At 39.7% G+C, this 15,038-nt stretch overlaps 1 protein-coding gene across 8 annotated transcripts in view; it reads left to right on the top strand.

Annotated features, from left to right (window-relative positions):
• Window positions 1-15,038, top strand: part of TTC29 (tetratricopeptide repeat domain 29) — a 187,088-nt gene that overhangs the window by 45,765 nt on the left and 126,285 nt on the right. For all 8 annotated transcript variants that reach the window (XM_039539201.1, XM_039539204.1, XM_039539202.1 and 5 more), the window contains one exon: window positions 9,851-10,036. In XM_039539201.1, coding sequence (XP_039395135.1) covers window positions 9,851-10,036 — 186 coding nt within the window. The remainder of the gene's footprint in view (window positions 1-9,850; window positions 10,037-15,038) is intronic.

Here is a 15,038-nt window from a genome sequence, read left to right as displayed (position 1 = left end):
TGAATTATATCAGTAGGCCTTTTTGTGTGGACTAATTCAGTCTTTCTGTTTCCATTTTGTACCTTTTCCTATCAAAATTTGTGATTGTAGGTTATTGTGACCTTTTATAAACTTTACTCCATTTTTTACAATTGAGCTCACAATTAGGGTAAATTTGAAGGCCCAGTTATCACAATGCTACTTCTTCAACTTTCTCTGAGGATTCGGGCCCTCCATCTCATTTATCACTAAACTATTTAAGACAGTTCCAGAAGTTGCTAGGACATAAGACAGAGGCTCTGGCATTGGAAATATCAGCAGTCCATGAAAAGACTCTCGTGGCTATTCAACATTCTAGAGCCTAACAGTAAGAAACTCACTTGCTCCATTGCTATTAGACTGCTGGACCCTGTTAAGAACATCCTCAATCCCAAGCACATCTGAGAAGCCAGAATCACCTTCCTCAGGTGTCATAGCAAGGTGTCCTGTACTTCCTAACCTACTATACTCCTGACTCATGGGTAGTCTGTTATCGATGAAAGGGTGAGATGTTCCAACACAGGTCAGACCTTCCTATTAGATAAGCATGGCAAAAAATTTACATTTTGGGAAGGAAAGTGTACTTTCTGTACGACCAGTTATAAAGCCAGGCATCAGTTTCATCTTTGGGAGCAAATGCTCCCTGTAAATGACCACATTCCTGAGGAGCAGAAAAAGTCCGAAAAATTGCTGGTGATTGAGGAGCATGAAGTGACCAAGAACATTCTTTGAGGTGGTTTATGAGGCTTAAGACATTCTGGCTCAGATGTTTCTTTCAGGTAGTACTTCTTGCTTATATCATTGAACCTTTCTCCTAAAGCTCAGGCCTGTATCGAAAATTTGTATTGAGGGTGAAGTGCTTTTTCAGCCTCAAGAGAGAATGAAAGACATCAGGTTCACCACAAGATTACTGTGAAACTCCTTCAGTAATGTCCGACGAGGAGCAACTCAACATTCCTGTTGTGTTATCAGAAATCTTCCTTGCCATCCTTAGCTTTCAGCCTCAATATCAGAAGAGGCATAGCAATGGAAAATATCTAACAAAGACAGCTGCTTCATATTCTGCTGTTTTTCTTTCTAAGAAAAAAGAATGCAAATTTGATACATTGGCTGAAAACCCAAAGCCAATTTTAACTTCTGATTTCTTCTCTTCACTTCTCCCTCTGATATGCACTGTTTGGGCACTTGTTTGATACATTTTGTTGTGGTTTGGGTGGATTTACTATGGATTCTTGGGTACTCAACATCTTTCGGTTTAGATAGGTGGTCCAATTCCACTCCAGGGTGCCTCACAAAGTAGTATAGGCACCATGCTAAGTAATCATCTTTTTCTCCTTTTTTTCTCCTGCCCCCATGTAACCACATTTTAAGAGTTGTATGCCTGGCCATGCAATTTTTTTTACTTTTAGGGTGTGTGCACACGTTCTTTGAGCCCAACTGTCTGCTAACTGATGGTATGAACATCTCATCCCTTATAACTGCCTGTTGACTCTTCTCAACTTCCAGAAGCTTTAGAATTTGAACTTTGTGCAGCAAGAGAAAGGGTCAGTGTAGCTTTGTGGAAACAATGCATTCAAATTTCAGAGAACAAAAGTTACTTTGAGAACACCTTTTCATCTTAAAACTTCATAGTTTAGATGTTTACTGTGTGTTGTGGATTTTGAGATCATGGCTTGATGAAATATCTTCTTCCTGGATACATATAAATATTTACCGTTAATTAAAATATCCCCCACTTACCAGACTTGTGCATCCATCTTCAAATGAGTTTGTGGTATTGACACATGAACCTTGGAGCCATATTGAAGATACTGAGATCTGGGAGTAATTTTGGGGTTTCTCTATTTTAGTGTTTTTAAGGAGATTGCCAAGGACACCCAGATTTTGGGATGGACAATACTTCATTTAGCATAGTAGAAATCTAAATATATATCATATATATTGTGACGAGGCAAGGCCAGATGGCTATAGCAAAGTAGTAGGAGACAGCTATATGAGCCACAAGCTAAACAAATCCCTGTTACCAGGGTAAGCAAATGGCAGCTGCTCCAGATCAATTAAGACACCTGGGGCCAATTAAGATCTTTCCAGAAGGCAGAGAAGACAGCTAGGTTGATTGGGACACCTTAAGCCAATCAGGGGCTGGCTGAAACTAGTTAAAAGCCTCCCAGTTAGTCAGGTGGGGGTGCGTGTCAGGAACTGTGGGAGGAAGCCACGCAGTTGGAGAAACTGAGCAGTGCAAACCGTATCAGACACAAGGAAGGAGGCCCTGAGGTAAGGGTGAAGTAGATATTGAGGTAGTGGGGGCTGCTGTGGGGAAGTGGCCCAGGGAATTGTACGCATCCTGTTTCCAAAAAGTCAGCTACCATAGCTGCTACTATTAGGGTCCCTGGGCTGGAGCCCAGAGTAGAGGGTGGGCCCAGGCTCCCCCCTCTTCTCTCCAATTAATCACTGAGACTGGGAGACAACAGAGATTGTGCGAAGGAAGGTAGCTTCTCCTCACCTCCTTATGGCTTATGCTGGTTTATGATGAAAATGGCTTAGTAGGCTGTGACCTTTGCCTCTAGAGAGAGAAGGGCTATGTGGAGGGTCACAGTGAGCCTCTGAGGCTAGTGAAATCTGTCAGGAAGCGCAGGACCCATGGAGACAAGGTCAGAGCTTTGTCACAATATGTAGGATCTGGAAACCCCATTATAGACCATTTTTGTTGTTCATGAATCATGTTAGTTATAGAACACAGCCAACAATAACCTTAATCTAAAATGCATCATTTTGAGAATTCTGATGAAAGTTAAATAATATTTTAGAATCATAGAAATAAAGAGCTGTAAGGGACCTCGAGAGGTCATGAAGCCCTGAACTGAGACAGGACCAAGTAAACCTAGACCATCCCTGATGGGTGTTTGTCCAACTGGTTCTTAAAAACCTCCGGTAATGGGGATCCCACAACCTACTTTGGAAGTGTATTCCAGAGTTTTACTACCCTTATAGTTAGAAAGTTTTTCCTAATATCTGACCTAGAACTCCATTGCAGCAGATTGAACTGATTACTTCTTGTACTACTTTCAATGGACATAGAGAACAATTCATCACAGTCCCCTTTATAACAGCCCTTAACAAACCTGAAGACCATTATTAGTCCCTTCTCAATCTTTTTTTCTTAAGACTAAACATGCCCTGTTTTCATAGATGGGATTTTCTTTCCCATTTGTCCACAGCTTTGCTAAAGTGTGACACCAAGAACTGGACACAGTGCTCGAGCTGAGGCCTCATCATTGCTGAGTAGAGCGGGACAATTACCTCCCATATGACACTCTTGTTAATTACCCCAGAATGATATTAGCTGGTTTTGCAACAGCATCGCACTGTTGACTTGTATTCAATTTGTGATCCACTACAAACCTTGATCTTTTTCAGTAACATTACCACCTAGTCAGTTATTCCCAATTTTCAGTTGTGCATCTGATTTTTTCCTTCCTAAGTGTAGTACTTTCTTTACTGAATTTTACCTTGTTGTTTTCAGACAAATTTGTCAAGGTCATTTTGAATTCTAATCCTGGCCTCCAAAGTGCTTGCAACTTACCCTATCTTGGACTCATCCACAGATTTTATAATCATATTCTCCATTCTGTTGTCCCAGTCATTAATGAAAATATTGAATAGTACCTGACCCTACCAGACCCTACTAAATGCACCCTCCCAGTTTGACAGCGAACCATTGATAACTACTTTTTGAGTATGATCTTTCAATCAGCTGTGCACCTACCTTACAGCAATTCCATGTAGATCATATTTCCCTAGTTTGTCATGTGGAACAGTGTCAAAAGTCTCATTAAAATAAAGATATATTAAGTCTACTGCTTCACCCCATCCACTAGGCCAGTAACCCTGACAAAGAAGTAAATTAGGTTGATTTAGCATGATTATCTTCTATGTGCTTACAAATTGATTGTTTAATAATTTGTTTCAGTATCTTTTCAGGTATTGAAGTTAGGCTGACCAAATATATGATCTATAATTTCCTGGGTCCTCTTTGTTCCCCGTTAAGACATATGTTTGCCCTTCTCCAGTTATCTGGGACCTCACCCGTCCTCCATGAGTTCTCTAAGGTAATTGCTAAAGGTTCTGAGATTGTTTCAGCAAGTTCCTTAAGTACCCTAGGATGAATTTCATCAGACCCTGCTGACTTGAATATGTCTAACTTATTTAAATATTCTTTAACCTGTTATTCCCCTATTTTTCTTTGCACTATGTTTGTATGGTCATATATATTTTGCAAAACTATACTTCAGAATTCATCAATGTTAGGGATAAATTTCTAATACACTTTGAAAAAGGTATGCAGTGTGGCTCTTCTAGGTGTGCTGCTAGTGACCCCTATTATAGTTAAGCAGCAGCTCTCCTGTAGTTAACCTTGTGAGTCATTTACTGTTTAATTGATAACTTTTCTAAATTCATTTAAGGTGAGAAATTACTACTTGTAACCAGTTTCTTTAGTATCTTATGCTTAGGTTTCATTTTTGTTTTATTTGTTGGGTAATTTGCTTTGATCTGTTTGCTGTCCCTTAGAATCACTTGATCTATATTTTGTAGTTAATAAACTTGTTTTTATTTTGTCTAAAACCCAGTGTGTGGAATTCATAACTGGGGGGGGGCGGCGCAGGCAAAAAGCTGATGCATAGCTCTCTCCACATTGAGGGAAGGAGCGAATTTCATAAGCTTATGCTATACAATTCTCTGTGCAGCGCAAGACATACAATTTTGGGTCTATCCTTTAAAGTACTGAGCAATTCCTTAACTGAATCTTCCCATGCAAAGCTAATCTCAGCATCTGTGTGTAAAGCTGCAGCTGCGTCTGTCCCTACCTGTATGTGTGCTGGTAAAGTGAAGTCCGAAGCCTGAGGGAGGGCTTGGATAGCTTGCCTCTGCAATACAGTGAATGAAACCCAGGCTGGTGGGTTAGGTGGGCTCAGTGGTGCTCCAGTTCCAAGTGGCACATAATATGAGCCTGGGCGTTGTAGCGGATCACAGATTGAATATTTGCCAACAATGCAATGCAGTTGCAAAGAAAACTAATATAATTCTAGTGTGTATTAACAGGACTGTTGTATGTAAGATATAGGAGGTAATTGTCCACTCTACTTGGCATTAGTGAGGCCCCAGCTGGAGTACTGAGTCCAGTTTTGGGGCACTACACTTTAAAAAAGAATGTGGACAAATTGCAGAGAGTCCAGAGGAGAATAACAAAAATGATAAAAGGTTTAGAAAACCTCACATGTGAGGAAAGGTTTAAAAAAAACTGGGCATATTTAGGCTTGAGATAAAAAGACAGAGCGAGGGTCCTGATAACAGTCTTCAAATATGTTAAGGGCTTTTATAAAGAGGATGATAATCCATGTCCACTGAAAACAGAACAAGAAGTAATGGGTTTAATCTGCAATAAGGGAGATTTAGGTTAGATATTAGGAAAAACGTTCTAACTATAAGGATAGTTAAGTATTGGAATAGATTACCAAGGGAGATTGTGGAATCCCCACCATTGGAGGTTTTCAAGAACAGGTTAGAGAAAGACCTCTCGGAGCACAGAGGGATGGACTAGATGACCTCTTGAGTTCCCTTGTAGCCCTAAAACCATATATATACACCTCTACCTTAATATAACGCTGTCCTTGGGAGCCAAAAAATCTTACCGCGTTATAGATGAAACGGTGTTATATTGAACTTGCTTTGATACACAGGAGTGCGCAGCCCCACCCCCCCGGAGCACTGATTTATCGCATTATATCCAAATTTGTGTTATATTGGGTGGCGTTATATCGAGGTAGCAGTGTAGATATAGATAGATATAGATAGATATAGTTTTTATCTGCTGACATTTGTGTGCATATCACCTAGGAAGTGTTACTAAATTTATTTGTAATATTTAGGCTAACCACTCATCACACATTGTTTGCTGTTCATCTAATCAAAGCATCAGCTTTTGCTGGTGTCAAGAATTAAATTCAGCCTTGCATTGTGAAATTTGAATATCTGTGTCTTGGAGCAGTATTGCAACATTGCTTAACTTTGTACATATATCAGTATCTCCTACATAAAAGATCGCAATAAGACTTTTATACCACACAATGTATGATCATTGGGCAGAAAAAATAGTGACCACTTTAGATTGCCTTTTATCACAGTTTTCTCTAATTTATGGTGCCAATTAAGTAAATTATTATAACTTGACCATTTCCAACTGAAATGACTAAAATCTTTATCAATTACATGAAGGTTAATAGTTGTTTATTTGGGAATATAAGAAAATGCTGAACACTAACTGAATTTGCATCACATTATTGAGACAAAAATAAGAGTAAAATTTTCATTGAGAAAACAAAATAATTGGGAATGATAGCACAACAATGGGCACAGGAAGCTTATTTGTGGTAACCAAAAAGCAAATGAATCTGTCAGAAGAATAAAGCAGAGTAGCAGTGAGTTACAAGTGCTGAAAGGTAATTCAGAGGCATAGAATTTTTTGGCCTGAAGAAAATAACACAGAAGAGTCTTCAAATGAAAATTCTGTGTATTTTAAGGGAAGCTGATTATGGAATCTTAAAAACGATAGAAAGTGTGGAATGTAAGAATGGATGTGAGAAACGTGAACAATTAAGATAACTTAGAGAAAACAAACAGGAATGGAGAAGGCAAACGTTGAATTAACAAGAGGACAGAATTGTTTAACAACAAGGGAAGTAAGTTTAGTTGTCAAAAGAAAAATAAAGGGGCAGGAAGAGTGGAAGAAAAGAGTTCAGAAAACATTAAACAGGGAAAAATCAGCTCACATGACTCAAATTGGCCAATATCAGATCGAAAATGAGACATTAAAGCACTAGTTAAATGTGTCAAGCATGGCAAGAAAGATGAAGGGGTATGTGATATTTGGAAAAGTCAGAACAGGGTTGAACAGAATACAGAGATTTCTGTTATGTGCCACTTGCTGCAGTGCTTCATCAAGGTTAACTTGAGGTGATAAAGAACTTAATCCTGTCAGAAGACAGTACAAGGCACTCAGAATACTTCATATTAGAAAACATGTAATTCAAGTTTTGATTTTGAAATGAAAGATGTAAAAATGGGGAGGCTGTGGGAAAAAAAATCTCTCTTCGTGGTTAGAACTGAAGCAAGGAGCTGTAAATTTTGTACAGAACACTCTTCAGAGTAATTACTGATAACTTTTTGTTCAGACAACCAAAGTGACTGACATGAAAGTTATCATTTGCAATCCATATAGTAGTTCTTTACAGAGGTTTGACTTTTTTGTTCCTCCCCCCCAAAAAAAATTTAGAAAAATATACATTAAGGTTTGAATTTCCCTGTTAGATCAGCTATTATGAAGGCTTCAACATAGAATTTAAATTTTTTTTGATATGGTATCCTGATGTCTAAGCAGTAAGGAAAGATTTGCACTCCAGGAGTGAAATCCTGGCCTCTTTGAAATCAGTGGGCTTTTTTCCATTGACTTCAGTGAGACCAAGATTTCACCCAAGAGTGGTTTTTTTTCCTTGTTGAGAGATAGATAAATGGATACTCCTGCATGTAGATCCTGTCATTGCTTTGAGCACAAATGGTATCAGCTGTAAAAACAACAGCAAAACTTACAACTCATAGAACTCCTGAAGGCAAAGCATCTGTGTTCACACCTTCAGCTAGCCAACAGTTTCACTCACCAAACACTGTCTGACTTGCTGTGAGATATGCATGCAATTGTATCTGTGTTGGTCCCAGGATATTAGAGAGACAAGGTGGGTGAGGTAGAAGAAGAGCTCTGTGTGGCTCAAAAGCTTGTCTCACTCACCAACAGAAGTTGGTCCAATAAAAGATATTACCTCACCCATCTTGTGTCTCTGCTGAGAGATATGTCTGTTTTAACCCCTCCATCTCCCCAAATACATTAAAATCCTTTAAGAATATGTTCTTGGGCTTCCACTCAGTAACCAGACACATAAACAATATATCAATCAAAATTACAATAGCATTTTAGTCAGTTGTCCAAATTTAACTCTGGCTTAAGTGGAGACAAATTCATTACCTTATGTCAGCATTAAATTTGACCTGATATTTTTGCATCTGTGAATTAGACAGAAGGGTTATGTGTTCTGCTAATTACTTCTGTGGACCCTCTGAGCCCATGAGATAATAGGTGCTTCAAACCCACAGTAAGAAGGAACAATGTGGTAATTATTGTCAAAGTTCTTTAGTCTGATGCCTCTAAGCACCAGATCATTAACCTAATTCAGCAGAGTATTGAGATAATCTCCTGTGATTTTTAAATGTACTCTTTTGATGGGAAATCTCTCCTATTTCATATAAGCTGTAACTTAGAGCAATAAATAATACATTTGATAATATATTAACACTCCTTGGATTTTGGACTTGCAGCTAGCAACAGTTTAATTAAGCTTCATAAGGTGTCCAATGTGCTGTTACTTAGGTTGTTGAGAAGCTGAATAATGAATTACATTTCCAGGATCTTTATAAATTTTAGGGCAAGATTGTGATATGTATTGTTGGTTTGTACATGTGGAGAGAGCATACTCTGTGAGGCTGCTCCTTCACGCTTACTTTCGCAGGTGGGTGGAGAGTGGTTGGACCCCTTGGCTGGTCCTCTCAACATGCCACTAGGAAATAATCTGCTATGGGTAAAGAGCAGGAGCAGACTGTTTTTTTTTTCCTTTTAAGCAAGGGGATTTGGGGTTTGAGTCTCATTTACTTTCCAGAGCTGCTTTGTGGGCAGCACCTCTATGCACTATGAGTTATTCATAGCAAAATATAAAGTTTCAGTCTTGCCATTAATTTGTCACAGTATTTAAGGAAATAGAAACAGAAATGTACATGAAAACTATTAGCCTTTTTCATTATTCCTTTTTACTAGTAATGCTGAAAATGGATATGAAAATGGTCAAGATTAGTTAAATAAATGTGTTTGATATAGGATTTTTTTCAGGTATTATTGTTTTCCCTTTACCTCATTCACTGCAACTGCTACGGGTATGTCTACACTGCAATTAAAAACCCACAGCTGGCCCGTGCCAGCTGACTTGGGCTCATGGGGCTCTGTCTTCAGGGCTGTTTAATTGCAGTATAGATGTCCAGGCTCCGGCTGAAGCCTGAGCTTTAGGACCCTTCAAGGTGGGACAGTCCTCATAATGTCTACACTGCACATAAACAGCCCTTTAGCCCAAGTCAGTTGGCATGGGCCAGCCACGGGTGTCTAATTGCAATGTATACATACCCTTAGACACAGACAGTGATTCTCTTTCAGACTCAGGCTCATTCTGAATCCTGTCAATGCCTTTGCAGTCTCAATCAGTGGAGGTTGTTTAAGAGTCATATAAAGCATTTCCTTCTCCTTTAGTGGGATTGTGCTGCTCCAAGCTCTGACATCTGTATAGCATTGTGTTGGGCTGACACTGGAGTGCTTTCTAGTAAGTCCATTTCTATACAGGTACTTATTTTCCATTCATAACAGGTACTTATTTTACATATTTTGAAGAAATATATTTTAATATACAGAAAATAATATTCATGTATTCATATTCCTGCCACAATTCATTTTTCAATGATCCTTTTACTTGGAAGTTTATCCCTTTTCCTTAGTTTATATTTGTTTAACAAGTATTTATTTAAGAGAGTGTAACTATCTGGAGTTGAATGGGACACAGTAAACATCCCTTTAACTGATATTTTATTATGAAAACAAATCTGATTTTACCAAACAGGCCTTCCTCTTGAAAGTTAATAATATTCCATTGTTTTGACTGAGCTGTAATTTTTTTTACATTTTAAGAGTACTATGAGGAGGTGTACAATAACCAACTTAAGTTGGCCTACTGCTTCAACAACACTGAGGACAAATGGTTAAGGAATTACTTTTATGAACAATGTCTTAGCACTGCTCAGTTGATCAAAATCGATGGTGGGAAAAAAGAGGCTGAAGCACATGCAAATATGGGCCTTGTCAATGAGGAACAAGGTAAGTAAAAGTTTATATCATTACATCAAAATGTATTTCCATTTTCACACATTTTCTGTTGGTCTATATCTAATTACTCTGCACAATATTATACCATAATATATTATGTAATGCTAAAATATCTGTGGGTTTGTGAAGTAGTCATAATTTAAATTTTTAGATCAGCAAATCTACAAATAGAACAGTTCATCATTAGAGACAGAATTTTGCACCCCAGTTGTAGTTTGAAGGTTCTCATTCAAACTGAAGACAAGATATATGAACAGAGGAAGCATTTCTTTATAAATAAAGATGTTCCCTTGCTTTAAGTTTATCTCCTTTTGTTTGTTCAACTTCTCACTAGCTAATGTTGTCGCAGATTGTGAGCCTGTGATATCAATGAGAAGATGTTAATATAAGCAACAACTGACTTCATTGCCACATTTTAAAAATTGTGCTAGTTTTCATGGCAGAAAGGTTTGGGTGTGTATGACAGGGTCTGTGTATGAAGGAGGTTTTGCTATACGAATCCTGCTTAATACTAGAAAAGAAAAACAATGAACAAATTTTTCACCACAGGTAATTTGTTCAGATTTAGCCTCTGTTTCTACTTGCTAAATGTACTTTAGCTGTTTATGATTTCTTCAAATGTATTTGTTTGAATATTCAGTTTATATCTTCTCATATATTTACTTTATAGATTGACCACAGACTTTTAGATATATTCCTTCAGTGTGATTAACCAATGTAAGAAACAGTGTATTGTTTCTATTCTCTGATTTGATGAACAAGCAAGCACTTCTGGCATGAATCCTTGTCTATATAATTTTCATGAATACTTGTGTATGTAATTTTGAAATCTGCTTTCCACAAAAATGTTTGCTGGTAAAACTCAATCATTCGCATGTTGTCAGAAAAAAATGTACAAAGGGCCATAGGTGTGGCAAAAGTTAATTTGTTAAAAAATTCACAGCTATATTCAAAGAAAATATTTGCGGTATCTGTGATGTTAAATTGTATTATATGAGAAATAGAAAAATAGAAATGTAGCGCTGAAAGAAACCTCACCTGGTCATCCAGTCTGACACCTGGGCCTTTTAAAAGAACTGAGTGTGAGGTCAATCTGGAGTTGAAACCACAGTGAGCAGGCAGACTCCTGTGAAGGGCCCTGAGTCAGGAGAAGGATACTCCATGGGAACAAGCCTGGGGACAGCATTCTTGCCCAGAATGCAGAGTCTTTAAGGTAACCTAGAAAAGGGCTGGGAACAGAGCCCACAGGGTGGGCTGAAAAAGGAGGAGTTATATTTGTTGTAATTTGGCTGGAGGACTAAGCTACATTTCCAGTAAAAGACTGGTGTGTGGAAAGCTGAGGAGACACACCTTGGGGGAAGGAAACTGAGTCAGGGAGCACCTGTAGTGCCATACTTGGCAAATAGGGGGCACACTGTTATAACTGACAGCTGAATATGGGCCGGTGTGTTTTACTGATATGATGACTAATGTCTGTTCTGTTCCATATAGGTTCTTCCTATATAGTGTGTACCATGCTTGTAACTGTAGTATCTCAGTACTTTTTCAGTAGTGCATTAAGCAATGTGATTAACATCATTCACATGAGGAATATTACATCATGTTAAACTTATTAACTTATACACCAGATTTTCAGATAATTTGTTATGTCTGTAGGAAAAGTGGCCAAAAGGAAGAAAGGACTCTGTACGCGCAAAAGCCATGTACTTTGAATGGGTTGTACCAAATTAGATTGAATGTGTGTCAGTCTAACTTAAAAAACAGAAAAAATTAAAATAAGTATCTAATCTTTGTCTTTTTTAAAAGCAGTTGAACAAAACTACTTCAAGTAAATTTTATAGATATGAAAAAACAGCAATTCTACTTAAACCAATAATTAACTAAGCACTGGAACAATTTATCTAGAGAGATTGTGGAATCTCCATCATTGGAGGCTTTTTCTAAACAGGTCAGACAGACACCTGTCAGGGATGATCTAGATGAGTGATCTCCAACCTTTTTACACCCAAGATCACTTTTTGAATCAAAGAGCAACCCAGGAAATACTACGCCCCTTCCCCGAGGCCCCGCCCCACTCACTCCATCCCCCCCTCTCCATCGCTCGCTCTCCTCCACCGTCACTCATTTTCACCAGGCTGGGGCAGGGAGTTGGGGTTCAGGAGGGGGTGCAGGCTCTGGGCTGGAGCCGAGAGGTTCACAGTGTGGGAGGGGGCTCTGGGCTGAGCCTGGGGCAGGGGTGCAGGATGGGGTGAAGGGTGCGAGATCTAGAAGGGAGTTTGGGTGCAGGAGGGGGTTCCGGGCTAGGGCAGAGTGTTGGGGTGCAGGAGGGGGTTTCAGCTGCTGGATCTGGGAGGGGGCTCAGGGTGGGGGTTAGGCTACAGGAGGGGGTTCAGGGTGCAGGAGGCGGTATGGATTGCTGGCTCCAGGAGGGGGCTCGGCACTGGGGTGCGGCTTCCCACTGGGCAGCATTTACTTCCGGTGGCTCCTGGTCGGCGGCGGGCGCAGCAAGGCTAAGGCAGGCTCCCTGCCCACCCTGGCCCCACACTGCTCCCGGAAGGGGCCAACGTGCAGGGGATGGAATAGATGACTTGTTGAGGTCCCTTCCAGTCCTATCATTTTTATGATATAATCCCCTCAGCTTGTGTTTTAGATAGAGTCCCAACCTCCACTTCAGACAACTCTGAAATTAGCTGGGAAGCCTGTAGACACAGCTAGAACCAACAAACACCTGCAGTAATGTTATTTTTTCATAAACGTACAAGACTTTTGTGCCTTTAAGCTACAGCCCTGCATTAGTGGTGGTTTAGAGGTGTGCTGTCCCAGCAGGATGTCCAAGGTATAGTGAAGCAGGAACAGTGGCTCCCAGAATTCAGAGCTGTGTGGTGGAAATGTGGCCACTGGTACATCTTTTTACAGGCATTTGCTTCCCTCTGCCTGGCTGGCTATGCAGAATGGTGTACGTTCTCCCATGTGTACTTTTCAGAGTTTAGCAGGAGCAGCACTAAATTCTTATAAGCAGGGACTTCAGAGTGCCATTTAAAGTGTCCCCTCCCCCTCCTGCTGATTTTCCTCCTCTTCCCCTCTGAGGTGCTCCCACCATGACCCCTCTTGGCTTGTAACCTCCTGAACCCACTCCTCAAAATTTGAGTAAGTGGCATTGTGACCTGGTGCATGGAGTCACAGAGCCACTAAGGTTTGGCTGGGTCAAAAAATGGTCAGTCATGGCCCAGCTGACCCCCTTCGCTCTGCAGCCTGTGCTTGTAGGCCTTGCTTCCAAGGAAGTATAGAGATTTGTAAGCTTATCTATAGTTATGTGTTATGTTAACCAATTACCCACCCCAAGGTGAGGGTTTACACGTACTTTAATCTGTGAGAATTCAGCCCCCAAGATCGACTGCAGTAGAAAGGTTACCAATAGAAGGGTGCATGAGACTACATAGTGCTTTTTCTATAATTACTTTTACTAACCAACCAAACAATATGCATATTGCAATCTGGTAAAGGAGAGAGACACCAGTACAGACTGTATAATATTTGCATTACTCACTCCAAGGCCTTATAGAAAAACCCAAAGTGCTTGTCTTCATCCTCTCCATTATCATCTTGGCATCTCCCCTTGACAAAAGCACACAGGGTGGGATACAGCTTTCATAATGTGTTATGTTGACACCCACTGGGGTTCATAAATATTTATGAAAGTTTTAGCCCGTTTTCCTTATTTGAATTGCCACATCCCACTACTTTTCAGGTTTCCCATTTTTCACAGGGTAGCTCATTAGTTCCCCTTGTACTCATTAACATTTATGTCACCTTGTCACCATGCTAACGTGTGGCTATCTTAAGGAAGTCTCTAACATTTCACCCCAGCTACCAACGGTCATCTGGTGGTATCTACTGATCTCTCATAGACATTATTGTCCAAACTCAGCAGTTATTTTCAAAACATCGTCATATCACATAGACACAAGCTCAGCAGGTTTATTATTAATGTACTTATGGAAACTTGTCCTATGGCCTAATTTGGTGATGCTAAATATCTTACAGGCCTAATTACAACATTAATTAATACTTATATTCCACCTCCTTAAATAAGGTATATATCCTATATCAGGGGTCGGCAACCTTTCAGAAGTGGTGTGCCGAGTCTTCATTTATTCACTCTCATTTAAGGTTTTGCATGCCGGTAATACATTTTAATGTTTTTAGAAGGTCCCTTTCTATAAGTCTATAATATATAACTAAACTATTGTTGTATGTAAAGTAAATAAGGTTTTTAAAATGTTTAAGAAACTTCATTTAAAATTAAATTAAAATGCAGAGCCCCCCAGACTGGTGGCCAGGACCCGGGCACTGTGAGTGCCACTGAAAATCAGCTCGTGTGCCACCTTCGGCACATGTGCCATAGGTTGCCTACTCCTGTCCTATATATACCCTACATCTTTTATCCTTGGCTACAGATTACAATTGTGTCCAGTGAAGAAAATCTTCCAAACATATGCCAAGTGTAAGTCAATACTGTGTGTGTGCCAGAATCCATTGACAATGTGAAACAGAAGCTCTGAGATGTGTGAATTATGCCATTCATCTCCCTGGAAGGTTAGCTTTGAATAATTATTTTAATTTATATTCTGGTATAACATAGAGGTTCTGTTCAGCACAAATGAAGAGAGAGTCCTTGCCCTGAAGAGTTTTACATTCTAAAAGACAGGAGACAGAAAAAGCGAGGGAGAGTGATACAGTATATAAACAAAGATCTAATTATGCCAATATCAGTGTCTGCTATCTGGGGATTATGGTGGACGAGAAGCTGGATATGACTCAACAGCGTGCCCTTGTTGCCAAGAAGGCTGACGGCATATTGGGCTGCATTAGTAGGAGCATTGCCAGCAGATCAAGGGAAGTGATTATTCCCCTCTATTGGGCACTGGTGAGGCCACATCTGGAGTATAGCGTTCAGTTTTGGGCCCCCCAATACAGAAAGGATGTGGACAAA

The sequence above is a fragment of the Mauremys reevesii genome, linkage group 5 (assembly GCF_016161935.1).
Source record: "Mauremys reevesii isolate NIE-2019 linkage group 5, ASM1616193v1, whole genome shotgun sequence".
Lineage (NCBI taxonomy): Eukaryota > Metazoa > Chordata > Testudines > Geoemydidae > Mauremys > Mauremys reevesii.
Note: the sequence above shows the minus strand (reverse complement) of the source record. Positions and strands in the feature narration are given on the sequence as shown.